This window comes from Tenrec ecaudatus, chromosome 1 (assembly GCF_050624435.1).
Source record: "Tenrec ecaudatus isolate mTenEca1 chromosome 1, mTenEca1.hap1, whole genome shotgun sequence".
Lineage (NCBI taxonomy): Eukaryota > Metazoa > Chordata > Mammalia > Afrosoricida > Tenrecidae > Tenrec > Tenrec ecaudatus.
Window position 1 is genome coordinate 86,030,807 of NC_134530.1, and position 26,736 is coordinate 86,057,542.

At 46.0% G+C, this 26,736-nt stretch overlaps 1 protein-coding gene across 4 annotated transcripts in view; it reads left to right on the forward strand.

Annotated features, from left to right (window-relative positions):
• The window catches only part of FGGY (FGGY carbohydrate kinase domain containing), a 540,059-nt gene that overhangs the window by 438,503 nt on the left and 74,820 nt on the right, over positions 1-26,736 (forward strand). For all 4 annotated transcript variants that reach the window (XM_075556875.1, XM_075556868.1, XM_075556883.1 and 1 more), the window contains one exon: positions 8,156-8,250. In XM_075556875.1, the coding sequence (XP_075412990.1) occupies positions 8,156-8,250 (95 nt within the window). The remainder of the gene's footprint in view (positions 1-8,155; positions 8,251-26,736) is intronic.

Here is a 26,736-nt window from a genome sequence, read left to right on the forward strand (position 1 = left end):
CACTCCTGATAACATGGCCGCAGTCCCTGAGATGAAATCTGTTCACCCTGGCTTCTAACGAGCATTCTGATTGTACTTCTTCCAAAACAGAAGGGTTTGGTCTTTTATGGAGGTCCATGGTCTTTCGCCAGCACCATAATTAGGTAGAGATTAGTGTATTGTTGGCCAAGCTCCTGCTGTGTGTTGGTGTGTGTGGGTCACCTTATGTGCTTTTCGTACTCACAGATGATCAAAATATAGAAATTGAGCCCCCCCCCCCATTTTACAGACAAGGAAACTGAGCCCCAGGGAGGTAAATTAAAACTACCTAAAGTCAAACAGGGGCTGGGGATGGGACCAGTATTGTGACCCCCAATGCTTAGGCCCAAAGTCCCCCGCCCGAGCTTTCTAATCCAGTGTTTTCCAATGTGGGCTGCAAAAGCAGACATCTACCCTCTATTTTGAATAATGGGCTACAATATAAAACTATTTTATTTTTTATATTGCTAAGCTTTTGCTGGTGGTGTACCTGAAACAAGGTGGTGGGCCAAGTATGTTTGAGAGAGACCATGCCTTTCCTCTGCCGCTGACCGGGTTCCCTGGCTCTGGTGATGATGTTTGCTCCCTTACCTGTTGCTCTATGCCTTCTGAGGCCAAGAGAGAAAATTGATAAACACAGAGCCCAGACGACCTATAATTTTCATGAGGAAAAGGAAAAATCAACAACACAGTAACTACATTTTCTCAAAAACCCAGTTGGCTGGTTCAGATAAGAATCAGACCTAAGATGTGATCTGTGACTTTACCAATTTCCAGGTGTGAAACAGGAGCCCTGTAGGTGCCCCATTTAAGTGTTTTCCCTGGGAACACCCTCATGGCAGTTCTTTGTCACATGGAGTCACTCTGGGTCAAAATCAACTGGCCGGCCCCTCGAGGCAGCAGCAATTGGGGGCAAGCTGGAAGGGGCATGAAAGCAGCCTTTGGGAGGGAACACTGAGGTGGATGGGGAGGGGGAAGCAGGTCCCTGCGAGCAGGTCGACCTGGAGTGACCCAGGGCTCGGGGTGGCACCCTGCCTCAAGCCTCCCCTGGAGGGTCGGGTCAGAGCCCAGGCCTGAGCAGCCCTGCGCTGACTCAGAAGCCAGGCGAGGAGGGCGGTGTGTGGCCCCTTCACAGCAACTCTGCTCTGGAGCCGGTTCTCGGCCAGCCTTCGAATGAAAAGGCCCTTCATCTTTACTTGGATTCCAATGGAAACTGGACCCTTTGTCCCCAGCGATGGACCCATTACAGTCCCGGACAAAGGAACTTTTCTTCGGCCTGGCGTGCCTCTTCCTGGAGTGGCTGACAAGCGACCGCAAAGTGCATCTGCCTTTAAATGCTGCGGGTTCTGTGATATTCAGCAATGAATCCGAGAGAACAGTTCACATTCCAGGCTGGGCCGCCCTCCCCTCGGGCAGAAGAACACACACGTGCGCCTCTCCCAGTGGACAGCATGCACCCAGCGAGCAGCAGGTAAAGCCTGGGCTGCCTTTCAACAGCGCGATTGGGAAGGAAGTTTTATGCGGGACCAAAGTGCCACATCAGGATGCCCAGGCAGGCACGCGGAAAGCGCCAAGGCTTGGGCTGATGCTTTGGAGCGAGTGCTGGGAAGCCCAAGGAGCCTGTGCCGAGGGACACATTGCTTTCCCTCTACATCCCCGTTGGAGGCAATAGGGATGCAGCTGAGGAAGGAATGCTCCCAAGTTTGCTCTGTGCCCGCTCTGTACCGGTTCTCCGAGGAGATGCTCAATAATAAAGGCTAGTTCTCAAGTAGAAAGAAAATGTTTTGAGAATGATGAAGGCAACAAACGGACACATGTGCCTGACACAATGGACAGATGTCTGGATTGCGATGAGAGTTATATGAGCCCTCAAGAAAATGATTAAAAAACAACAACCATAGTTCACTTCTTCCCTCCAGGTAGCCTCGGGCCCAAAAGAGGCGGAGGGTGTTGGTGGAGAGGTGGGGGCGAGGCAGTTCCATATGAGGGAGTCTTTGCCATTTGTGATACTGCCTGCGCTAAGCAAGCATGGGGAGGAGAGCCCCACATTGCCACCTCCAGACGTGTCCTCTCATGAGGAGGAAGGCCTCTTCTGTGTGCCTCGGCCATTGAGTGTGCTCTGGTTTCCAGACATGCGTGCAGTGAGCTAAGGGGCCGTACCACGCTGGCCACCCTCCTTGGATTGGGATTAAATGTCCCCTCTTCCAAATATTTTATTTTTCTCGTGTTGACAGAGTGACACGCTGTGTTAGTCAGGGTAGACTAGAGAAACAAACCCATAGAGACGCATGCGTATGAGAGAGTTTTATATAAAGGGTAATGTGTACATTAAGAAAGCATCCCAGCCCAGTCCAGTTCAAGCCCATATGTCTGATATTAGCCCCAAAGCCCTCTTCAGACGCACGAAACACGTGCAATGCTGCTGACTGCAGGATCACAGACCAGTTGGTGTGAAGTCTTGTGGGTCCAGTGGCATTGTAAGCATCTCAGCACTGGCAGGGGTCTCACTGTAGCTTCTCCTCTTCCCAGGGCACAGGGATTATCAGCATGGTGCCTGGTGTCTCGTCAGTAGAGCGTCTCCACGGGAGTGAGTAGAGAGAGAGAAGTGTCTCCTGCCTCCAAGCAGGAAATCCAGGAATTCCCAGAATCCTTAGAGGAAGGCCATGCCCACACGGAGGCCTCATTGGCTATAGCCTGACTGACAGCCTGGACTGCACCCCTACACTCTTAATCCTCAAATTGACACCAGATTATGTAACTACCACACACTCCATACTCCCTGTCTTGTCATCAAAATCATTTCTTCAATCATTTGTTCACTGGAGTGTGCCAACCACTGAGGTTAGCATGGGGTTGCAAAAAAAGGAACGATCATGTTCTGCCCAGAGATCATTATAAAACAAGCAGGAAAGTGCTCTCGGTGTTCAGCTGAATGTTCAGCAGGAAGACAGTGGGACCCAGCCAAGTGAGGGGGTCAGTATCAGTCAGATTCAGGCACTGAGTAGGTAGATACATGCTCCCCTTTGGTTAACTGAGGGGCAAGTTGGATAAAGGATGTGTTGCAATGTAAGGAATCTTCTTGTGGGGATGCATTGAGCTGCTATATGGAATGTCAGCGGTTCAAACCCACTGCTCTTCTGAGGGAGGAAGATGAGTCAGTCTTCTCCAGTAGAGATGTAAAGTCTCAGAAGCCCGAAAGGGAGTTTCTAACCTGTCTTATAAATCACAATGATTCAGAATTGACTCATGGACAGTGGGATTCGTTTGGGTTTGGGTTTTACAGAGGTGTGGAGACCTATTGGTGTAGTGGTTATGTGTTGAGCTGCTAACTTCAAGGTCAGCAGTTCAAACCCACCAGGGCCTCCTCAGGAGAAAGACAAGGCTTTTTACTCCTATGGAGAGTACAATCCTGGAAATGCACAGGGGCAAGTCCTTCCTTGTCCTTTAGAGTTTTCGTGAGTCAGCCTGGACTCTGGAGGGCAGGGAGAGGGTACAATGTAGACTCCCTAAGTGGTGCACACAACCAATTAATGAGTTCAATGGCTCACAGAGAGGTTGGGCATTTGAGTCTGTCCAGAAGTGCCTCAGAACAAAGACCAGGAGTTCTGCTTTCGAAAATCACCCCTTAAAAAGCTACAAGCACAGTTCTGCGCCGACGTACATGCTGTCGCCATGAATCAGAATAGAATTAACAACAACTAGCACTGTATGGGCACAGAGCTACTAATAGTGGTGCCACCCCTCAGTCTATAAAAGAGAGGGCGGGGCAGTGACACAACCAGGGACCTAGGGCACTCTATAAAGACAGCAGCCTGGCCAGAGCAGGGTGAGCCAGAGGCAACGGTCCACATTGGTCAATCTGCCACGGCCTAGAGGCAAGGAATGAATCTGTAGAAGTAATGACAGTGGTCCAGCACAGCAAAGAAACAAATATACTCCCTGCCGTCTAGTTGATTCTGACTTACAGCAACCCTTTAGAACCCTATAGTAGACGGTAGATTTGCCCCTGTGAGTTTCTGGTACTGTGGCTCTTTATGGGTACAGAAGGGCCTGTCTTTCTCCTCGGGAGAAGCTGGTGTTTTCTAACTGCTGACCTTATGCTTTAGCAGCACAACGCATCAGCACTGCGCCAGCAGGGCTCCTTACACCAAAGGAAAGATTTCAGAAATAGGTAAGCTTGAAGAATAGTAATTGCTAATGCTAAGTTACTGTTTTCTCGGGACCAAGCACTATTCTAAGCATCGTATGTGAGCTGATATGAGTCTTACGATATTAGTTTGTTTAATGAATCCTCACAGCCATCCTACACGTTAGATGGGGTTTCAGCCTCGTTTTGTAGATGAGGAAATGAGTCACGGAGAGTTTTGTTAGCTTGCCCCAAATCACACAGCTAGTCAGGGAGGCACCCAGAATTCAAACCTGGCGTTTGGACCGCAGAAAATGTTGGGCTGTCCCTTGAGACCTGAGGGGGGACTCACAGGCTCACCGGGGGCAGTAGCTCCTCCCAGGCTGTGTCAGTCTGGGTACTTTAGAGAAACAAATCCACAGAAACTCATGTATAAGAGAACGTTTTATATAAAGGTCAAGTGCACATCAAATCCAACCCAGTGCTGCCCAAGCCCACAAGTCCAACATTAACCCAGTAAATGTCCAACACCAATCCACACAGTCCTCCTCCATCTCACAAAACACATGCAATGATGCCCACTGCAGGAGGAAAGCAGAACCAGTGAATGTGTAAGCATCTCAGCACTAACAGGGGTCTCCACATGGCTGTTCCAGCACCCAGGGCTGCATCGGGGTATGTCCATGCGGCTTCTCCTCAGGGATATCTTGCAGGAAGTGAGCCTTGCAAGCTGAAGCAGGGAACTGGCTAAGGCAGCTGCACCCTGGTGCCGTCATCACAAAGCAAGAGACCCGAAAACTAGAAAGGCGAGGCTCACAGAGCCATTTATCTCTCCACCCTTCAATTAACCCCACATGTGTTTATTGGCCAGGTTGGCACAATACACTAACCACCTCACAGGCCCAGGAGGGGCACGGTGTTTGGATGTGCTAAAAGGCTCCAGGTCCACATGGGGATTTTGATGTCTATGTAGGAGCAATTGGTCACAGAAACAACTTCAGGGGGCACTGCTATGCCCCCAAGTGCTCCCCCACACCCGCCAGTATGGTCTGCCCAGTCCCTCCCCCATCCGCCAGACCCCTGTCCAGTTTCTGACCCAGGAGAAGGCTACTTGGAGCAGCTTCCCCCACTGTCTGCATTCATTCCGAATCACAGAAAACAGCACCTTTCAGCATCACTCTAGGCGGGGAGATGTGCGAAGCCCTGCAGACCCATGTTCTCATTGATCCCCACAACACACCTGCAGGGTAGCACTCATTGCTGTCCCCAGGTCACAGATGGAGTAGCAGAGGTTAAACTAGCTTAAGTGACCAATTGAAGGTTACAGAGCAAGGAGACCCAGGAAAGAAGCCCAGGTCAGAAGTGATCTCAGAGGTCCTGTATCACCCAATGACTGACTCCCTGTAGGCAAGGTCTGCAGCCCCGGCCCTGCACGGTGGGGTTGGGCTTCATAAGGGCCCTGGGAATTGTGTGAGAGCTCTGTTCATCATGCTCTTTGTCTGGCTTGGCTGGGGCCACTGACCTGGCCCTGGAGCAGAAAGACAGGTAGGAGGCAGTGAGAGGGCAGAAAGGCTACATCAGGGATATCTGACCAGAAAAGACTGGGAGAAAGATCACATATTCAGAACAGTGATTCTTATGTCTTGAATAAAGGAAGGTCTTATGGATCTTGCCACAGAACTTATCTCTGGGAATTTGTTGCCATCTCTGGATTCACATGTGTTTATGTTTGTATGTGAATATGTATGTGTGTGCATATGTATATATAAATCTTGCAGATGCATGAGTTTCACTCTTTTTGCAAACAGAATGACCCTTTCAGGCGTGAGTCTCCCGTTCATGCTATCCACATTATATTAAAAAAGGCATGTTTTATGGTGCTGGTGAAGAATATTGAAAGAACCAAGGCCTGCCAAAATGTACAAATAAAACTGTCTTAGAAGAGATACAGCCAGAATCCTCCTTAGAAGGGAAGATGGTAATACTTGGGCTCACACACTGTGACGTGAGGTCAGGAGGGCCCAGTCCCTGGGGAGAAGGACCGCATGCTTAGTCCAGTGGAAGGCCAGTGAAAGAGCAGACTCAGTGAAGCCCAGGGTTTGACGCCGTGGCTGCAAGAGCGGGTTCACACGCAGCAAGGATGGGAATGACTCCGGACCTGGCAGTGTTTCCTTCCGTGTGCAGAGTAGGGGCACCAAGAATCGGAACCAATGACAGCTCACGTCTATCTGCATCATCCTCCAGCTGTCTGCGTACACACACACACACAGGCATTCCTCAGTTGTCCAACTCAGTTCATTCCTAAGTCATTCTAAAGCCCCAAATTTTGAAAACTGAACATATTTTTCCCATAAGAAATCATGGAAAACCAAATAAACAATTCATTCTGAGGCCTAAAAATTACACTTACAAATTCATTTTTCCAGGACTTTCACACAAAGCTAACAGTCCTACGGTGTGGAAATACACTTTGAAACAATAAATACATTATATTAAACATCAAAGCATACTCCAGTGAATAAAATTAAATAAAACATACTATTTTGTGCAAATAAAGTGCAAAAAATAAAGTACATTGACGAATGCCCTGTATGTTGTCGCAGCGAGAGTGGCGCTTCGAAGGAAGCATCACCCCTTTGTGTCCACGGTGAGACTCAGCTCATCATCACGCACGCTTGTTTTCTTTCAAGTCAGATTAGCAAGGGTATGAACCCTGCGAAGACTTTTTTATTTTTTTTAACTTTCCTGTTCAAGCGGTGGAAAGTTTGAGGTTGGAGCTGGGGAGCCGTTCGACAATCAAAGTCTCACTGTACTTCCATCCTGACTGGTTGCAGTCTGTTAGTGGGGCTCGCTCATTTGGGGTAATAATGCAGAACAGCTTTCAGCTTGGCTTCCAGACTAAGATGCACTGGGATGGCCTGCAGATCTTCTCAGAATCAACCAGTAGAAGCCCCCGTTCAATACACTGCCAGTCACAAGGAGGGTGCTCCATTCCAAAGCACAGGGGCCACATTCATGAAGGGCCAACTCAATCGCACCTAACAGCAACAGCCATCAGCACAAATACTGTTAGTTGCCACTTACCGCTCCTGAGGAATTGTTTTAGCTCCCAGAGGCACAGTGTGGCATAAATCAAAATCCCTACCCTTCGTGGAGTTTATGTTCTGGCAGAAGAGGCAAGACTCGGGATAAAAGTGCAATACCATGTCAGATGCTAACGAGGAACCGGAGAAGGGGATCAGGAGCGTTGGGAGGGGCATTCCTTTTCATTTTCATAGTCAGGAAGCCTCGTTGCAAAGGTGACCTTTGAGAAAAGACTTGAAGAAAGGAAAGGGGCTGCTGCCACTTGGACCTCCAGGAGGGTGTGTTCCAGACAGGGAGCAGCCAGCAAGAGGGCCCTGCAGCACAGCAGTGAGGCTGGGTCACCGTGGCGAGAGGGACTGGAGAAGGCGGGCAGGATGGGGAAGGCGGGGTCTGATCCCTTCTGCCCTTGCCAGCCTTTGTAGGCCCTTTGGCTTGTCCTGAGACAGAGATGGCAAACCACTGAAGGGATTAATCACTCTTTCTCTTACTACTTCCCTGTTCCTAGTGCTTCTCAGTTGGAGAACCATCTCCCATGTCAGAGCTAAAGAACAGGGCGGAGTCTGACACATCTCTGTAGTCTCTGGGTACAGCAGAGCACTTCATTAACATTGGTTGAACTGAACTTGAACCAAATGCAGGGAGTCGAGAACAGATGCTTGGAAACCCTGGGTCAGACGGTCCATTAGCTCGTATCTATGCTGTGGGTTCCGAGGACGCTTTGGGCTACTGCACCAGGTAGCAGGTATAGGTACTGAAACCCCTTAGAGTCAAGTAATCCCAAGAAACCAATGGGGAGCTGTTAAGGGTGTGAGGGGGTGTCTGCTGCTACCTTGACGTCAGGTGTTTTTGCTGCTGGGGCTGCTTGCTGGCTCCCCACACCGCACCTGGCCCTGCTCACTAACTGAGGTATGACTTTGTCTTGCACAGGCATGCCCGTGGTCCTGTCACAAGAGGTGGAGTCTGTTCTTGTGGGTGCTGCTATTCTGGGTGCCTGTGCCTCAGGGGATTTCGCTTCGGTACAGGTATGTGAGGACTCAGGGGCAGGCTGCGCCCCTCCCCTGTCTGAGGCTGTCCTTCCTCTTGACAGCAGCTTGCGTCTTGCAAAACACACACAGGATATAATTAAGAAATGATAGGTTCCAGCCAGGGAAAGCACAAACGCTTCTAGTCCCAGAAATATTTATTGCCTTTTTTCATCTCACTTGGCCGCTGTTGGGAATGGTGGTTCTGTTTTTCTGTCCCAGTTTAAAATATCTGCTGAATTATTTCTTTTCCATTTCCCCATTGACCTTTTTTGTTTTGTTTCTTTTAGCAAGTAAAGCAGGTAAGGCCCTCAACTAAAGGTTTTCACATCGATATCAGATTTCTATTTGCTTCTGTTGCTCACCACCACGATCATTTGGCAAAATAATGGTCTCTGTCAGTAAGTGGGACACATGAAAATGTTCACTTTTGAGTTTGTTTTCTTTTGAAGAGGAATTAAAAGGGAAAATAAGGAACAGAGATATAAGAAGAAGGAAATGATTTGGTGGCCGTGATTGAGCATCTAATCTGGCTCTGAGCTTCCTGGCAGCCAAGGCAAAAAGAACACTGGATAAATTGCATAATTCTTACTTTTAGAAAGAGGAAGCATACTGGTGCTATTTTTTGGTTTGGTTTTTGTGAGGAGCAAACTTTTCCGACCCTCCGATTGCAAGCCATTTCAAACACGGGCTTTCGGGGGAGGCTTGGAGGAGTCAGAGAGCTGTATTCACAGGCCGGCAGAAAAGCAGGCAGCATAGTGGGCAGGCTCTGCATGCAGACAGCCCAGGGTCAAGTACCCATGCCATAAATGGGGAAGTGAGCTCCAGACAAGTGAATGCCTTTGTCTAAGTTGCAGCAGCTAACAAATGCCTAGTTGCTTTTGATTTAGGGCGACCCTATGGGGGCCCCTAGGGGACATGACTGTTCCATAGCGTTTCCGAGATTGCAAATCTTCACAGAAGCAGATTGCTTCCGTTTCCTTCCTCGACACAGCTGGCAGATTCAAACTATTGACATTTCGGTTAGCAAGCCATGCGTAACCTGTGCCATCAGATGGAAAACCTGGCCCCAAAGTTTGGAATGAGACCTTAAGAACTGTTCCTTTAGCTGAGGTTCAAAGGTTACATGACTAGGTGAGACTTAGAAACCAGGTTCTCCACCGCTGGCCCTGGGTTTAGAGTTGTATGCACTGTGACCCTTTGCTATGTACCAGGAAGCATCTCTGGGTGATGGGCATGATTTGCTTTCGACTACAGACCTAAAGGTGGGCAGTTGGAAGCCACCCAGCTGTCATGGTGGCAGCCAAGCGCACCCAGTGGCACGGTTCTGCTCTGTGGCACACGAGTCAGAGCCCATTAGTTGCCATGCCAAGGGTTGAGTTTTGCGTGAGCCTGGCACTGTGCTAGGTGTGTTCCAGGTGCTCTCCCGGATACCTGTCACAACCTTGGGTGGGCAGCAGACATGGGACAACAGAGATTCAGGAAGATTAAAGGGCACTCTGTTAGAAATGAACAGAAGAAAAAAATCTGATTTCAAAATCTTCTTGTCATTTAGGACACTACATGACCTAAGTCTCTGCAGTTGATGCCTTTGAACAGTCTCTTCTCAGGGATAGAATCCACTGGTGCATGATTATAGATTTTAGCCACAATTGGACACATAGGTGGTGGAGATGAATTCTCTACGGCTCCTGGCTATTCTGGTATTGTCTAAGAAACATCACACGGAGATGCTTATTTATTGTTGAAAAGTTAACGACCTCTCAGTTATTCTTTTAATGCCTCAACTTGTCATATGCTCTCACTAGATGCCTGTCCCTTCCTGGGATGAATTAGAATAGGTAAAGGAAAACAGCAGGGATGCTGACTGAGGCCCTGTGTATATGACCTCCTGTGATCTTGACAGTCTCCCTGGGGGGCAGATATTTTAATCTTCATATTATGTACGAGAAGACCAGGGGTCAGAGAGGTTTTAAGTAATTCACCCAAGGTGACATAGTAAAGAGGGGGAACCAGAATGAAGAGAAATGCTCTCTGGGGCCGAGCCTCATTATTTTTTAAATGTTTGATTTTTCATTTTCCTCTCTAAAAATATGTTTTTGACTGCTGAAGTTTCCTTCTGTAAGGAGATTCCATCGGTCACAAACCAGGAGCTGGCCCGCAGGTGAGTGAGACATAGCAGTATGACAATCTCACCGTGAGGTTTGGCACTTCACCGATAGCTTACAAAATCAGGTTTCTACCGCCAAGGGGATTCCACTCAGCCTGCTACATGGAACTGGGGCTTAACTCCATGCTGACATCATTGCTACGTGAGATTGTCAGTGAATCCTCTGGCATGAAATCAAAGATTTGATAGATCAGACATTGGAATTAGTGACTTGAGCAGTATCAGGGCTCAGGGCACTTTAAAATACAAGCACTCGCCTCCTATGGAGTCCAAGGAAGTCAGTGCCTCTTCTGGTTGTTTCTAGGAGACAGTGAAAGTCCTCATGCAGCACCCACACGCCCCTCGGAAGACAGCCCGCGAGCTGCTTCCAAAGTCCGCAGCCTGCAAACCCCACTCACAGTTCTACCCAGCAAAAACGGGGCGCCATCAGTTGGAAGTAGTTCTATGGGTGGAAGGGAAACCCTTCAGCTGAGAGGCCTGGGAGCAGGTCTATTATCCTGTGCCTCCGGGAATTCAGACTCAGGGCCAACCTCTCTTGCTTGTTTTAGTTTGTTTTGCTGCTTTTAAAAGAAAGTTAGAATTAGAATAATAGTCACTCATGTTGAAATGAAGAGTCTTTAAAAAACTCCCTCGACCTTCTTAACACTCTTTAACTGGTATGTCAACATTGTTTCTATGGTTATGTTTGGAAATACATTGGAAATCCAATTGTGTGTAGGCTTGACTCCATAAGCCCCTCACTGAAGGAGAGGACCAGCTCTTCTGGTCTGAGGACCAGCTCTTCTGGTGGGTTGAGATGAAGCAGAATTGTATTTTATATATTTCAACCTGAGCTTCAACACACAGCCTTTCCAGTGAACTTGAAAGATCCTAGGCTGGTCTGCAGGGTGCCTGTCACTCCTTTCTTTCAGAAAGCTGAGCACTCCCTGCGAACACCTCCATGATTCCAATAGACCAGAAGTTTTCTCTTCTCACAGACCACCATGGGGGTGGTGGGGGTGGAGATGGAGGATTTCACTTCTTACTCAGAAGGGCCTGCTTCAGTAGACTTGACTAGAACCATATCTTCAGATGAAGAAGAGGCTGGGAAAATCCAAAGGTTGCATGGTCACCAGGGACCATGCTACTGACAGCAAACAGATTTGCAGACCTGGGAAGACAAAGCTCACCAATTTCCTACACTCGAGCGTGGAGGAGGTAGAACCCAGTGGCTTCCTTTGGTGACACAAATGAATCAGAAGCACTCACAGCTGAGACTGCATTTACAAACTTCTAAGTGGAGGGAAAGTACAGTCAATAGAATTTTTTTTGATGGGATGTTAATGACCTGGGATTGGTCCGACACATGGGATGGACAAGAATTGGGGGCTGACTCTACACCAGTTAAGAATAACCACAATTAATGAGAGAGGTCAGTTGAGTATCAGGACCAATTTTAGGCCAAAATTTGAAACATGCTGGCAACCTCTAGCTTCCATCGCCTCTTTTATCCATTTATATTCTCATTTCGTACTCTCCCTCCCTCTCCAGCCTCCTGCCTGCTTTTCCTTTAGACATCGACAGCCTTACTCTTCTCTTTACAAATTAGGACGGCCTCACCAATGGTACTGACACAGCTGTCCACACTAAGGGATGTCGTGGCTGACAATAGCTTAAAGAATTGTCTCTCTCCTTTTTGTCATTTTGAAAATTCTTCCCCGTAGCGTTGGACCTCCCTGAGGACAATTAACCGTGTCATAATCATCTTCACGTCTGTCACGTACTGTAGGGCCCAAATAATGTTTCATGAATAAAATGGAATCAGACCACAGAAAAACTTCTCTCGTGGAAAAAAAATTTACCTGTAGATTAGATGCGAAAGCACGCATTGGGGGATGGAAAGTTCTTTCTACTGATGGTTTATCTGTGTGTTTGTGGAATCGTTATAATCGTCTCCTCGGTGGCTTTTCTACTGATCACATCCCCATTCAAACACCTCCCATCATCCTCTCTGTCATCAGTCCATTGACTGTCTAGGAAAGAAACCATTATAACTCGCTGTTGAGGATGTCTTATCACATATCTGTAGACTTCTAGACCCGGCAAAGTTAACAAACAAGGGAAAAAGATGAAATGCCAATATGTTTATGTTTCTAAGTAGTCACTGGGTAGTAAAAATGGTTACTGTGCTCAACTGCTAAGGCTGCAGGTTTGAGTTCACCCAGAAGAGCCTCAGAAGAGAAGCTGTCAACACACATGCACGCACACACACAAACACACATGCACACACGCACACACACGCATGCACTAACCTGGGACATCCCTTTGGAGCAGTTCTCTGTGACCTGTGTGGGGTCGCCAGGAGTTGGGTTGGACTGCCCAACCATTGGTTTTTACTGATGTGTTTTCTAAGCACCGGAGTAGGAGCCCTATAATGTTTTTAGAAATGTAAAGTGGAGATAACACAAATTACCAGCCTCAAAACATTATAAGAGCAAACCAAGCAGCAGAGATATCAAAAAATCTTCCCGTCCTCTGTTTCCTGGGACCCCATGCAGCTGTCATTAGCTTTGTTAAGAGGTAGTTGTTGTTTTTGTTCTAACTAGACTGTTTATGTGTGTGTGTGGGGGGGGAGGTCTTTCTAACACTGCTATTAATCTTGACCTTCTCCCACACAAAAAATGGGAGAGACAACAGAGGCAAAAAACAGCAAAAGGGGATAGAGATCAAAATGAATCAAGTAATCATTTTAAGCTGAGTGCCAATGTAAAGAAAGAAGCCCTTGAAATCAGCCGATTCATTGAAAACCTTCCTTCCTCCCACGGGGAGTGCTGCTGCCCTGTCGGCCACTCACTCTGCTCTCCCCCACCGTCCACCCTCCGTCAAGTCCCAGACACACGCCTGAGTCTTTCACAGCAGGAACACACAGTGGGCAGTTGAAAGCCATGATCACTCACGCCTTCGGTAATGTGTGCCCACAAGGTAAACTAGCCACGCTGACCAGTGTAGGCTCCGCTGGGGACCACTCCTTGCAGACATCCCGTGCCTAGCCCAAGCTCCTCTCCTCCTCCTTCTCTTCTTAAACAGAGTATGCTTTATTTAGAATAAGTTATATTCTTCATTTAGAACCAGTTGCCTATTATATGCTTCAAAGCCTGTGATGTTGTATATGATAAAGTATGTTTCCCATTCTGTTTTATTTTGGCAAAGAACCAACATCCTATGACCTTTGGTTCTGTATTGTGTTCTACGCCATTGATGGTGGTTTTGCCATTTTCAAAGGATAGCTGGTCGTTGTGACTTCCCTTTTTGATGGTTTGGAAAGACTGAAACGCTCATGCAATGAATGTGCAGAAATAGGAAACCATTCTATTGCTCAGTGTATTCAATCTTGATTTTCCTTTTCTTTTCATCTATTTCTGGAGTACAACTAATAATCCATGGTCATTGTGAAAACATAAGCAAATGCAGTTAAGCTAAAAGAAGAATATGCAAATGCTGATCTTGACTACCCTAAAATAACTATGAGTTTTCAGTCTAGTTTCTATATTTTAGTCTTTTTGTGTGTCACTTAAAATATTTTATACTTTTATAAATTAAAAATAAATTTGTACTATGCTACTATTTTGTAGCCTTTGTCGCTCTAAAATATGTAGTGGATCTCTTTACTTACCATTTTTGCACGATACATAATTTTCTAGGAGTACAAATGTCAAAGCAATCCACTACTAGCCCAAAGGTTTGTGGTTCAAAACCACCCAGCAGTGCTCAGAAGACAGGCGGGACAATCTGCTTCTAAAAGAATGTAGCCTTGAAACCCCGTGGAGCTGTTCTACTCCCCACACAGGACTTAGAATCAGCTCCACAGCAGACTATCAATACAGAGCACACCATGACTGATTTCCGTGGCCCCTTAGTGTGGAATACTTTAGAATACCTATTGTGTTTCCAATTCTGCAGTTAACATTTCTATACCTAGTTTTGTGCACACTACACAAATTATTTCCATAAAGTCAATTATAGAGGTATAATGGTTGGGTCAAGAGGTTCATTCAACTTTTAAAGTTTTGATACATATGAACTAATTTATACACCCACCAATAGTGTATGAAGATTCAGGGTCAGATTTCTGATGTACAAGGAATCTTCTTAAAAATCCCTCTTGCTGTGAATTTCAGTTCTATTTATCTTTCATCCCCAGGCATCTTATAATACTATTCATTTCACATATGGTCCTCATATTATCAGTTTTTTTCAGGTAGCCTCTTGCCCTTTTTAGCTCAAGCATGTGTTTCTGGAGATATGAGATTCTGGTTTCTAATTAAATAGATTTGGGTTTTTGATTGAATTTTCTGAGTATCCTGTCCCATATGTCAATGTATCACAGAAAGTCAACAGAAAACCTTGAGAAGGTAATTAATAGTTTAAAGAAGGATTAAATTCAGAATGTGGTGTTGGCTCTAACATTCATTAAACTTACTGCCATGCCTGGTTAACAATCTATTCTTATTTTTTTAAGAACTGCCCCCACTCAAAAACAAAAAAACTCCCAAATTCCTGGTCTTATTCATTGCAAACCGTGTTCCCATTCAGCCTGCAGAATGGCACAGTGAAGGTATATTTCAGAACCTTAGTTCAACACTAGAATTAGCTTTCCAATAAATTGTTTCAATAGAATGTATCTAACATTATCTGGGAACAGGCCTGTCACTCGCCATCCCCTATCATTCATAAAATCTGTGTAGCAACACAGGAGGTGGTGATTTCATTTTCATAAATAAAGACTTGGAAACACAAAAACGTTGCATAACCTTACTTGGTGCGACCCCACGTTCTTTTCATCCCATCAAACATATCTTGCTCCCAGCGAGCCAGGTTCCCATTCGAGGGTGACCTTATGTGTATGGGAATGGAATGCCACCAATCACGTGCCATCTTCATGACCTCCGGTGGGCTTGAGTCCTTTCTGTGGCTATTATGTCAGCCCATTGAGAGTTTCCCTCGTTTTACCAACCTCCTTGACCAAACATGAGTTTTTATCTAACAATTGCTCTTTCCTGATGATGTGTCCCAAATAAGCACACTGACATCTCGCCATATGCATTTCTATGGAGCATTCTGGGTGCTACACTAGTTGATACACTAGTAAATAAATACCTATAGCTTGAAAAAGCCCGTGGAGAACATGCCCTTTCAAGGAGGATATGCATACCCAGAGAATATCAGCACCACATAGTTGACCTCACTGGTTGATCGAATGTCCGATAACCCACATCAAACCCACTGCCGTCAAGTAGACTCCAATGCATGGTAACCCTTCTGAGGTTTCTGAGACTATAAATCTTTATAGAAGTTTAAAGAGGCAGGCAGCCTCATCTTTCTCTCACAGAGGGGCTGGTGGGTTTGAACTATTAACCTTGTGGTTAGTAGCCCAATGCCGAACCCACAGCACATCCAAGGATCTTTAATGAATGTTAAATATATAAAATCAAATAAGAAAGTTGGCCTCTTTGGTTTGAAAATTTTCTAATTCCTTTGCCCAGGGAAGATGTTATAGCATCAGTTTTGTTTTGCTTCGTTTCTTTTTGCTTTGACTCATAATCTGCCCATTTCCCTTTTATAGAGGACCTCCATTGGCAGAACTTCAAGTCAGGGACAAGAAAGCTTGTCGATATAGTCCATATAAGGCAGCCTTGCTAGGTCCAGAGAAGAGTGGGAAGTAGGTATTCAGGAGCAATCACAGAGTCTGTGCTGCTCAGACCGGCGTGCGGACGGCCCCCTTCTGAGTGGTTTGGTACAGGTCCGAGGTGAGACATGGAGCTTGCACTGGAATGCCAGTCAGCTGTGCCAATGGCGGAGCTCTTTGTCAGCTGGTCTCTTCTTAGCAAGATGCTCCCCATGAAGCGTCAAGTGTGTTGGTTTACATTCTGCTGCAAGTTCCTCATCTCACTGCAGATGAGTCTTCCTTCCGATCACACTGACCTAGGCTCCCTAGCTCTGCCGATGACAATAATCGTGCTGGACACTGCTTGGGAGGACTCTCTTATCCTTGCTTTCAGACTTGCTCTAAAAAGAAGGAAATCATTTTCTGCACCTATTCAGAGACGGGCACTGTGCTGAGGTATCCTATTAATACTTGCTATCTAGGTTATAAGCCTCACCTTAACAGAGAAGAAACCGGGGCTCTCAACATGTCCCTGATTTTACAGCTAGCAAGTAGAAGAGACAGCCTCCCATTCAGATCTTTCTGTCTCCCCAAGTCTGGTTGTTCTTCTGTCTCTAGTCTGCCCCAGGACCCTGCCTAAAGCCATCTGACATTAACACCAGGAAAGGCAAGGGACACGGGGCGGTGGGGGCGGGTGTGTGTGTGTGTATGTGTATGTTTGTGTGTGTGTGTGCCTTATTTGGAGTCTCATGGCTATTGTCTCTGGGTAATAGTCAAGTCATGACTCCCATTAAGACATATCCCAACTCCAAAACCTCTCAGGGCATCATTATAGGCCATGTTACTCCACTTTGCAAGACCTCGGCCAGCCCAGCCAGCCAGGGCAGAAAGAAGAGGGGCAGAAAGAATTAATGAGAAGGATGCATTTTGATCGAACATGAGTAATTGGCCGGGCAAAGCAAGAGAAGCAAATAAAATAGCTTCTCCTTACTGAGAAAAGGCATCTTCTTCCCCTATCTCATTAAAAATTAAAGGCCCTCTTGGTTTAAGTAGGGCAAATTAGTAATTAAGTGCTATATAATCAACTTGTGTAAACATAATATTGAAGGGGAGGCTAAATTAATCACTCCACTAGCTTATTTTGCCTCCATTAATGTACCTTTTTATTCAGCTCCTTCCTGTGATACCAGGATGTGTTTTCTGCTCCCCCCGCTGCTGGCGAGCCCTTGGGCTGACTGGCGGGTGACGGATAGCAGGGGCTTAGGTCTGGATAAGGCGCAGGCAGTGAGGATCGTTGTTTCATTATTCAACCAGGGCCCCTTACTGGGTGCCTACCATGTGCCTGGAACAGTCCTGGCTAGTGGCAGAGCAGAAAAGATGAGACAAACTCAGTGCCCAAGGATTTTGCAGTCAGATGGGGTCACAGATACATAGAAAGACAGAAAATGGTCAGTAGTAGATTAATGGCCACATAGGTAGGCTGCAAATGGTAAGGTCAGCAGTTCAAACCTACTGGCCACTCTGGGGGAAAATGATGAGACTTTCTGGTCCCATTAAAAAAAAATTAACTGCCCGATGCATTTCTGTCTGAGAAATGCTTTGGGGCAGTTCTTTCCTCTCCATGGGGTTACTATGAATCATAATTCAATGACAATGAGTTTTGTGTTTGAAAAATGTAATGGCAAAGAGCATAAGGCCTTACTGGGTTTCGAATCTTGGCTCTACCACTTACCAGCTAAGTGTCCTTGGTCAAGTTACTTAGTTTCTGTGTGCCTCAGAGTCACCAGCTATAAAAGGTACTAATAGTGTTTCTATCGTGGAGGTATCTCACTGACTCATGTTACGGAGAGTAAACAAGATAGTATGCATAAAGCAAAATAGAGTTTCTTTATTGATTTTCTCTCTTTTTTTTGGTTTTGTTCTACAATTACTGTACAATGGGCTAACTCATGTTATGGAGAGCAAACATGATAGTATGCATAAGGCAAAATAGTGTTTCAGTATTGGCTTCTCTCTCTCTGGCTTTGTTCTACAATTCCTGTTCAGTGGGTTAAAGGCTCACCGAAGAATGAGTGTCTGCCATTCTTTTGAAGGTTCATGTGCCGTGGGCCTTGTAGGGTTAGCTCTGATTGAAAATGGGACTCCGGAGTCTGTGTGACTCCAGGCCTATGCGCCTAATCTTCTTGGCAGAGAACGTGTCCTAAGATCCGAAAAAGGCACTTGTACCCCAAACCTGCACACTGCACACACCTCTCCTGATTCCAGCCTGTCAGCATCAATCCTGTGATAACTGCTGGAGCATCCATTAAGTGGTGGTATGGTGACTGCCTGCCGACTGTGAGGCGTGGAAGAGGGAGTGAGCCGGTATCCCTTGGGCACAGGGGCAAGAAGAATTAAATATGACAGCGAGGAGGCTGTCTGCATACACAAAGTACCTTCTAAATATTCTTGCTACACCTCGATGCCTTCTCCTTGCCTTAAATGAACCTGGGCAAGTTCCTTAATTCCTCTTCGCCTCAGTTTACACATCAAGAAATAAGGTAAAAGCATACGTATAGATAAAATCATACCTGGCACAACCCCTGGGACATGCTCTTTATTTCATCTGGAAGGAGCTCTTGTGGTGGTATGGGTTATGAGTTGGGGCACTAAGCACAAGGTCTGCAGGTCAAACCCACCATCTGCTCCATGGAGAAAGATAAGCCTTTCTGCTCCCATAAAGCTTTATAGCCTTGGAAACCTGGTGCAGGGAAGCTATGGGTCCGACTCTGCTCAGTGGCAGTGGACTTGATGGAGTATCAACTTCGTCCTCATAGCAACCCTAAGAGTTAGGTGGTACATCGATTTCATTTTATAAAACCGCAAATTGGGGAACCCAAGACATTGGTAAGCTTGCCTAAGGTTTCATGGATGGGTAAATGGAGGGCTGGGGTTTTAAACTCAGGTAGACTGACTCCAGAGTTATCTCCTTCCCCTCAGCCGCAGACTCAGGAGGCCCCTGGAGCTAGGTTTGCTTGTCACAGTCTAGAAATAGGGCAAACGCCACTTGGCTCTCTCCAGGTCCCCACTCCCTGCTGACTAAGTTCTTTCTTTCTCCTACTGAAGGGAGGGTAGGGTTGAGCCTAAGGCCTTGGTAAGCCTCTAACATCCAGACAGGTGGGGCAGGCCAGAGTGACTCACCGGGAATTATTAGCCCAAGGGAGCAGGGAAATGTAGCTGCTGATGCTGACTTGGCCCTTTTGCTTAGGGAACAAAGCAATGCATTTGTTTGTTTATTACTCATTACTCCACTTCCATAAAGGATTTCTGAAGCTTACTCTAAATCCCCAAGCTGGTTACAAAAATAAAGCTCAAGTCAGAAAACTATGTGGAAGGAGAAGAATATACCAATCACTTAGACAAGCAGTCCTTAAACTCCAAGGCCTCCTAGTGCTAGAGAGGCCATATAAGAATGGAATGTAACAGAAAGACACAGGTGAAGGGTTTGAGTCTGTACTAGGTTGGACAATGTAAATCTGTCTAAGGTCATTGAAATTTAGAGTTGGGAGGGGGGCATATTTTGTTGCTTCTGCTGCTGTTGTTTAAATACCTGCATGCGTAAGTTCCTCACCCTGGATTGGTTAGGGACAAGCCAAACTGATGGTACAGTTTTGAACAGTGGGTCTCTGGCTTAGACTAAGGGAATGACTTTGACTAAGTTTTTAGGCAGCCAAGAAAAAACTGGGGAAAAGTCAAATTGTGTCCACAGAGGTTTAAAAAAAAAAAAGTATACCAGTTCTTCAGGAGAGACCACATGGTTTCCTAAGTAGCAAACTCTTAAATGATCAGTCCTTGGAAAATCAACCTAGAAATCCTTCTACAGAAGAAACAGAACAATGCTCAGTCACCTTGTTGACAACCATCTTGAGCCTGGACACTGGGTGTAGCATAGGCCAGGTGCTGGAGCTGGAGCTGGAGCCAGCTGCAGAGCTGAGACTCCCCAGCTGGGTGGATGGAGAGCCTGCTCTCTGGCCTCTGCTCCCTGAATATTCTCTCACCCGGCTTTGCAAACGAAGCTGTGTCATGGACCCGAGGAGCTAGAGGCCCTTGGTACTAAAGGTTTCTAACCAGCCTGGCGTCGGGGGAGGTGCTAAAATGAAGCACCCATCCATGGAGAAGGGCAGCAGCTGTGGGAGCATATCAGATATCAGTAAACAGCAAACCCACAGAGGCCACAAGCTGGCAGCATCCTCTGAGCCAAAGTCCTCTGCTGCCTTCAAGAGAGAACATCATGCACTTTCATAAACTGCATTAAGTGCTGGAGATCTATCCCCTTTACCTCCTCCCACATCCCAATTTGGACAACCTGCTCCCCAGTGAAATATTTTCACTTACAGATGGTATGTTATTCTCTCTCTCTCTCTCTCTCTCTCTCTCTCTCTCTCTCTCTCTCTCTCTCTCTCTCTCTCTCTCTGCTTTTCTATCTCTACATTTTTAAGAGCAAATTTAATGTTCATAGAGTGTTCTAGGCTTGCATCCTTAGAAATGAAGGTCTACAAAATATCCTTCCAGTAATTATGAAGAGTTTCATGTTCGGCTATCTGGTACCCTTCGTTTTGCTATGAGAAATATGATTCCAGTCACAATGAATAAAGCTGTTAGTGGGACGTGACTAAGAGTAGACTCTGAGATCATGTAAATCTGAGCTTAAACTGAGTTCAAGTTCTATAACCGGGCAGTGGAACAGTTCCTTCACCTCTCCAGTCTGTTTATGGTGTCAAAAAAAAACCAACTATGAAGAGTGCCTACTTCATAAAAGTATTGTGAAGATTAAATGAGAATCTATTTGTAAAGTAATTAGCATGTTACTGATATTCATAAACTCTCAGGGAAAGATATGTAAACTGATAGTTATATTTATGATGCGAATGCTCATCAATATTCCGGCACCTGAATCCCAGTTCGTCATCCTGTGGTGGCTTGTGTGTTGTTAGGATGCTGGAAGATCGGCCAGCATTATATCAAATACCAGCACGGTTACCCAGAGTGGGCAGTTTTTATCAGGACTCCCAGATGAAGACAGGCTGGGAGAAAGGCCTGGTACTCTTCTTCAGAAAAGGAACCAATGAAAACTTTATGGAACACAACAGAATGTCATTCACTCTGGTGTTGGGAGGTGAGCCACGTAGGTGCGAAGACACCAAGCATTGGCCGCCACACTGGCTTCCAGTGTGCCAACCGCCACAAAGATGGTGCCGGACTAGGCAAGATTCCATGACGTTAGACATAGGTAGTGTCCCCATGCATCAGAGCAAACCTGAAAGCAGCGAACAAGATGGACACCATTGTTACTGAAACTCAGTGCCATCCGGTCAAAGTCAGACTCACAGTCACCCCTGCAGGACAAAGTACAACTGCCCCATGAAGTGTCCAAGATGGTCATTGCTATGCATTTCGACTGACATGCCTTTCCTCTCCCGAGAAACGGGGAGACTTGAATTGCTGGCCTTTCCCTTGGCATCGAGCACCTACCCGCTATGTCACTAGAGTTCATTATCGTGAACCCACAATAACACGCACAGTTTACTAGAGTTTATGTATATTATCGAAAGAAGGCTGGCTAGTCACTTGCATGTTTTGTTCAGTTCTTCCTCAGCTCTGTACTGCATTACGTTTCGAAACTCCCTTGTAATTGGCTTGTGGGCAGATTGGGCCACTGGGAGATCCTGGTAAAAAGTTGAAAGAAAAGAGGTCAGGTCGTTTCTCCCTTTCAGGACAGCAGCAGCCTAGTGTCCAGCCCCCAGCCTTTCTATCAGTTCCAGCTCTGGCCGCTCAGTCCTTCTGGCTTGAGCCAGAGCTTGGCATCACTGGCTCCTGGCTCTGGTCAGACCACTGGCTCCCATTGTGTCCACCGATCCCTGAGAAAGCGAGCAGCTTTCGGCGGCTGGTAATCTGAGTCGTGCTGACATCATCTGTTAGACACGGCCTCCTTTCTGATAGCATTGTCAACCTATAGAGGAGCCCGGGTAGCTTAGTGGGCTACATATGGGGCTATCACCTGCAAGGTCAGCAGTTTGAAACCACTGGCTGTTCCAAGGGAGAAAGATGAGGCTTTCTCCACAAAGAGTACCAGTCTCAGAAACCAATAGGAGCAATTCCACTCGGTCCCATAGGGTTGCTTAGAGTCAGGAGCAATTCAGTGACAGTGAGCATGAATGATGTCCACCTATTCCTTATTTTGCATCTTTATTTTGAAAGACTCGGAGTAGGATCCAGGAATTGACACAATGCAAATTGAGATGTTTCAACAAGTGATACAGTACTAAAAGTGATCACTTGTTTATTCCAAGAAGGCTTGCCATCTGACTACCTAGCCATCTGACTGAAAGAAAGATGAATATTTGTGCCCATTCCAAAGAAATGTGTTCCAAAAGAACTTAGAAGTTATTCAATAATATCATTAATATCCAACAACATTTTTGTTTGTGTAGTCTTACATGGACAAGGAATTGCCAGAAATTCAAGTCAGGCTCAGCAAAGTGAAGAAAGGAAAGATACCATTGCTGGTGTCAGATGGGTTTCCACTGAAATCAGACGATACCAGAAAGATGTTTATCTATATGGTATTGATTATGCAAAGGCCATTCGGCTATATGAAGCGTAACAATGTGTAGATAACATTGTGCATAATAGGAATTCCACAATTGTGTTCATGTAGAATCTCTACATAGACCAAGAGGCAGCCCTGTGAACATAACAGGTACACCGCATATTTTCACATCAGGAAAGGTGTGTGTCCAGGCCATACCTTTTCACTGTACTTACTCAATTGTTTTCATTGTTGTGGGATGCCGTCACATTGGATCTGCTTCCTGTCTGTACAGCGAGCGGAACAAGACAGCGCCGGGTCCTGAGCCAGCCTCACAATTCCTGCTATGCTGGAGCATATGTCATTGCAGCCAGTTGGTCCGTCCAGCTTGTTCAGGGTCCTTCGCTTTTTCAGTGTCCCCCTCCTTTACCAAGCATGCAGTGTTTGCCCAGGGACTGATCTCTCCTGATAACAGATCCAAAATACATGCCATGAAGTCTCACCATCCTCGCCTCTCAGGAGCATTTTCTTTGCACTTCTTCCAAGGCGGATGCGTTTGTTTGTTTGTTTGTTTGTTTGTTTTGTTTGGCAGTCCATAGTCCTTCAATATTCTTCACCAGCACTTTCATTTGCATGCATATGAGGCAATCGAAAATATCATAGCTTGGGTCAGGCCCATTGTAGTCTTAAAGTAACCTCCTTGCTTTTCAATACTTTAAAGAGGTCTTGTGTGGCAGATGTACCTGACGCTTATGTACTCTCATGACTCCTGCTTCCATAGGAATTGATTGTGGGTCCTTGATAACTTCGATCATCTCTCCATTCATCATGGTGCTCTCTAGTGGTCTTGTTTTGAAGATTTTGGTCATCTTTACCCTGAGTTGTAAATCATACTGAAGGCGGACGTCCTTGAACTTTATCAGTAGTTGCTCCTAGTCCTCCTCACTTTCAGCAAGGAAAACTCTAAAAAATTATTAAGAAACAAAGATGTCACATTAAAGGGCCGTAAGGACTAAGGTGCAGTTGAAGTCGGAATGCTTTTCTGAAGTCTCCCAGGTCAGAAGCAGGGCCGAAAAAGAAAGTTCTATATGTAAGGACTGTTGACTGGGGGTGGGATTGATATCCATAAACAGATGAATTAGGAATTTGAATAGGAATCTTGGGAAAATCCTTTTTTCCAGCATCCCTTAATTCTGATAATTATTTAAAACAAACAAAAACCATTACGCTGAAAAAAAAAATCCAACAATCTAGACAAATGGCCATCAAGTGGATTCTAATTCACAGTGACCCTTTAGGAGAGAGTTGAATTGCCCCTACAGAGTTTCCAAAGCTGCACATTTCTGCAGACTGCCACGTCTTTCCTCACCAGAGCACCTGGCATTAGGAGAATAGTCTCACCGGGGCAGAAGGGAACGTTAAGTCCTCCTTACATAATAATACTGTATGAGTTGGTTCAACGTGGGGATAATAATAAAGGCTTATTACTTATCTCTCGTTGTTTTTGAAGAGTCCAGAACAGGAAATATCTTTAAATGCCCCTAGAAAGACATCCAATCTCACCAGAGTGCATATGCAGTGTTGTAAAATGTCAGATATGAGAATTTCACATTGGAGAAGGCACCTTCTGAGACAGTGCCACTTAGATGGGAAGCAAGCCACCCACCTTTCACCAGCTCTAAAATTACACCCTTCCTCCACAAGCCCTTCCCCGACCCAGCCTGTCAGGTGACACCTTGGCAGAGGAGCCTGTGTGTTGGATGGAGTGGATGGGAGTGAAATTCCCAACAAGTTGGCTGTGCCTGCTTCACCTGTCAGCATCTCTGAGGAGGACAGATCTTGACTGAGCAGACTAGTTTGGATCATTGGATTGCAATAGGTTGCTTCATCTCAGTAAGCTGACTAACCACCTCTGATGGTGGGGGAGTCAGAGACATTCTTAAAAATAGAGAGTCAAGTTAGTGCTGCTAGGAAAATGCAGGCTTTCGTGAGTTTCCAGCATGCTGCAGTCTGGTGTAAACCTGGCACCCAGATCTTAAAGGAACTACTGGAAATTATAACACAGGGGATTTAGTTAGGGCACACCAGCCTCTGTTTACATGTTTTGTGTATGTTAACTCACTTCAAACCCACAACATCCCCATGAGGACTTGTTGTTAGCTCTACTTTGAGGACAAGAACTTTGAATCACAAAGGGGTTCGGTATTTTGTCAAGATAACATAGCTGGTAAGTAGTGAAGTTCAATCGACTCTTGAAGTTGCTCAGTGAGATCCTTAAATAGCACCTTTACCCTGTTGAGCCACAGAAGAAAAGGCCTGGAAACTCCCGCGATGAGATCCTTGAAGATATGGGCGCTGGAACAAAGTGTGAAGAACACAGGTGGTGCCTGGCTTCCGTAGCAGACCATAGTGTCTCAGGTCTGAAAGGCTTGTCCTAAAGCAAGCAGCCATCTAAGTGCCATCAGCTAAGTCCGCTCAAGGGGCACTGCCAGCCTGTGTGATCCAAGGATTATAAATAATAAAATCCAAATCCAGAAGAGGAAACGATATTGGAGCTAAAAATTTGAGCACCCGGTTAGCAGAAGGTTATGGATGACAATAAAAGCCCCAAATCCATTTGCAGGGTCTCCTGTGTGAAGTAAGCCTCCAGTGAATTCCCTCTGACTATGGACCAGGGATGGAAATGACCCTGTTATCGGACAGAGAACATTGCATGGTGGATTACTGCAGTAGTTGGTGTCATTTGATCTCCTTATTGATTCAATGCATATTTTAGCCAATTTTATTCCTCTACTTTTGTTTCATTGGGATTCTTCTCTATTGTCTTTGGCCACGTTGTTGTTTTCTTGTTTTGATTTTTCTGTATGAAAACCCAGGATAAGGAAATCTGTAGAGATAGCAATTGGATTAGTAGTTTCCTAGGAACCTTGGTGGAATAGAGGTTACTTGTTAGGCTTTGATGCACATGGTCAGCAGTTCAAAACCACCAGCAGCTCCTCAGGATAAAGACGAGGCTTTCTACTCCCGTAAACAGCTATAGTCTCAGAAGCACACAGGGGGTCACTATAAGTCAGCCTTGTCTTACAGGGCAGTGATGTTGGTTTTGGTTTGAAAAGAATATCAGGTGGAGGTTGCAGGAAATGGCGGAACCAACAGCAGTGAGTAAAAGGAAGAATTGTCTTGAAATTGAGTGCGTGATGATTGGACAGCTCTTTTCGAATGTGATCGAATTACTGAAATGCGTGATATGTGAATTACATGTCAATAAAACTGTTTTAAAAAGAGAAAAGAACGAAGGGGCCTGGCACTCTGTTCCTTTAAGATCGTGAGGAAGAAAGCCCAAAGAACAGGTCTACTCCGTTATCACCTGGGGTCGCCCTGAGTCAGAATGAACTTGAGTCAGCTCACTGAGATGATATTGAAAACATTCCCTGTAAACTTTCTGGGGTCACTCCTCTGGGTAAGACCCTGCTTCCTTACGCGTATCTCTAACATTGACTTTAAAGGCTTCAATGATGCATAGCTCTCTCGAGTATGAACTGCATGTAAGAGTTCAAGCTCTACCGTCTTAAAAGTATAGCCAGACGCTGCCGTGATAGGTGCTGGATGGCTGCGTGTGCTAAACAGGGAGTGGAATGTTAGAGATATGGTGAGCTCCTTGGAGTTGGCGAGGAAGGCAGCCATGTGCAGTTACCTAGAGAGCCAGCCATTTAAAACAGGGGCGCCACTCTGATGGTCTGGAGTCTCTCATTGATAAAATCTGATCAAACATTACCTATTACAGTGATGTCTCCAGAGACAACGTTGCAAATCACATCAACACGCTGCCAATTGCTCTTAGGGTTCTCTTGATGTTTACCTATAAACCAAACCGTCTGCAGTCTCTTCTGTTACCGCACAATTCTCAGCATGTGACAGGGACGAGCAAGCCGACCACTTTGGACCTTGGATTCCTCAACTTTGAATGTAAAGGAACCAGGCCCAATGCTGTCCCCAAAAAGCCGAGGTGGCTTTGGGAAGGGACTGTGTAAAATCTACAGGAGAACCATCTCCTGCTTCCCTTGGCAGCCATGGTGCATCCCTGGCGAACACGCTGGACTACAT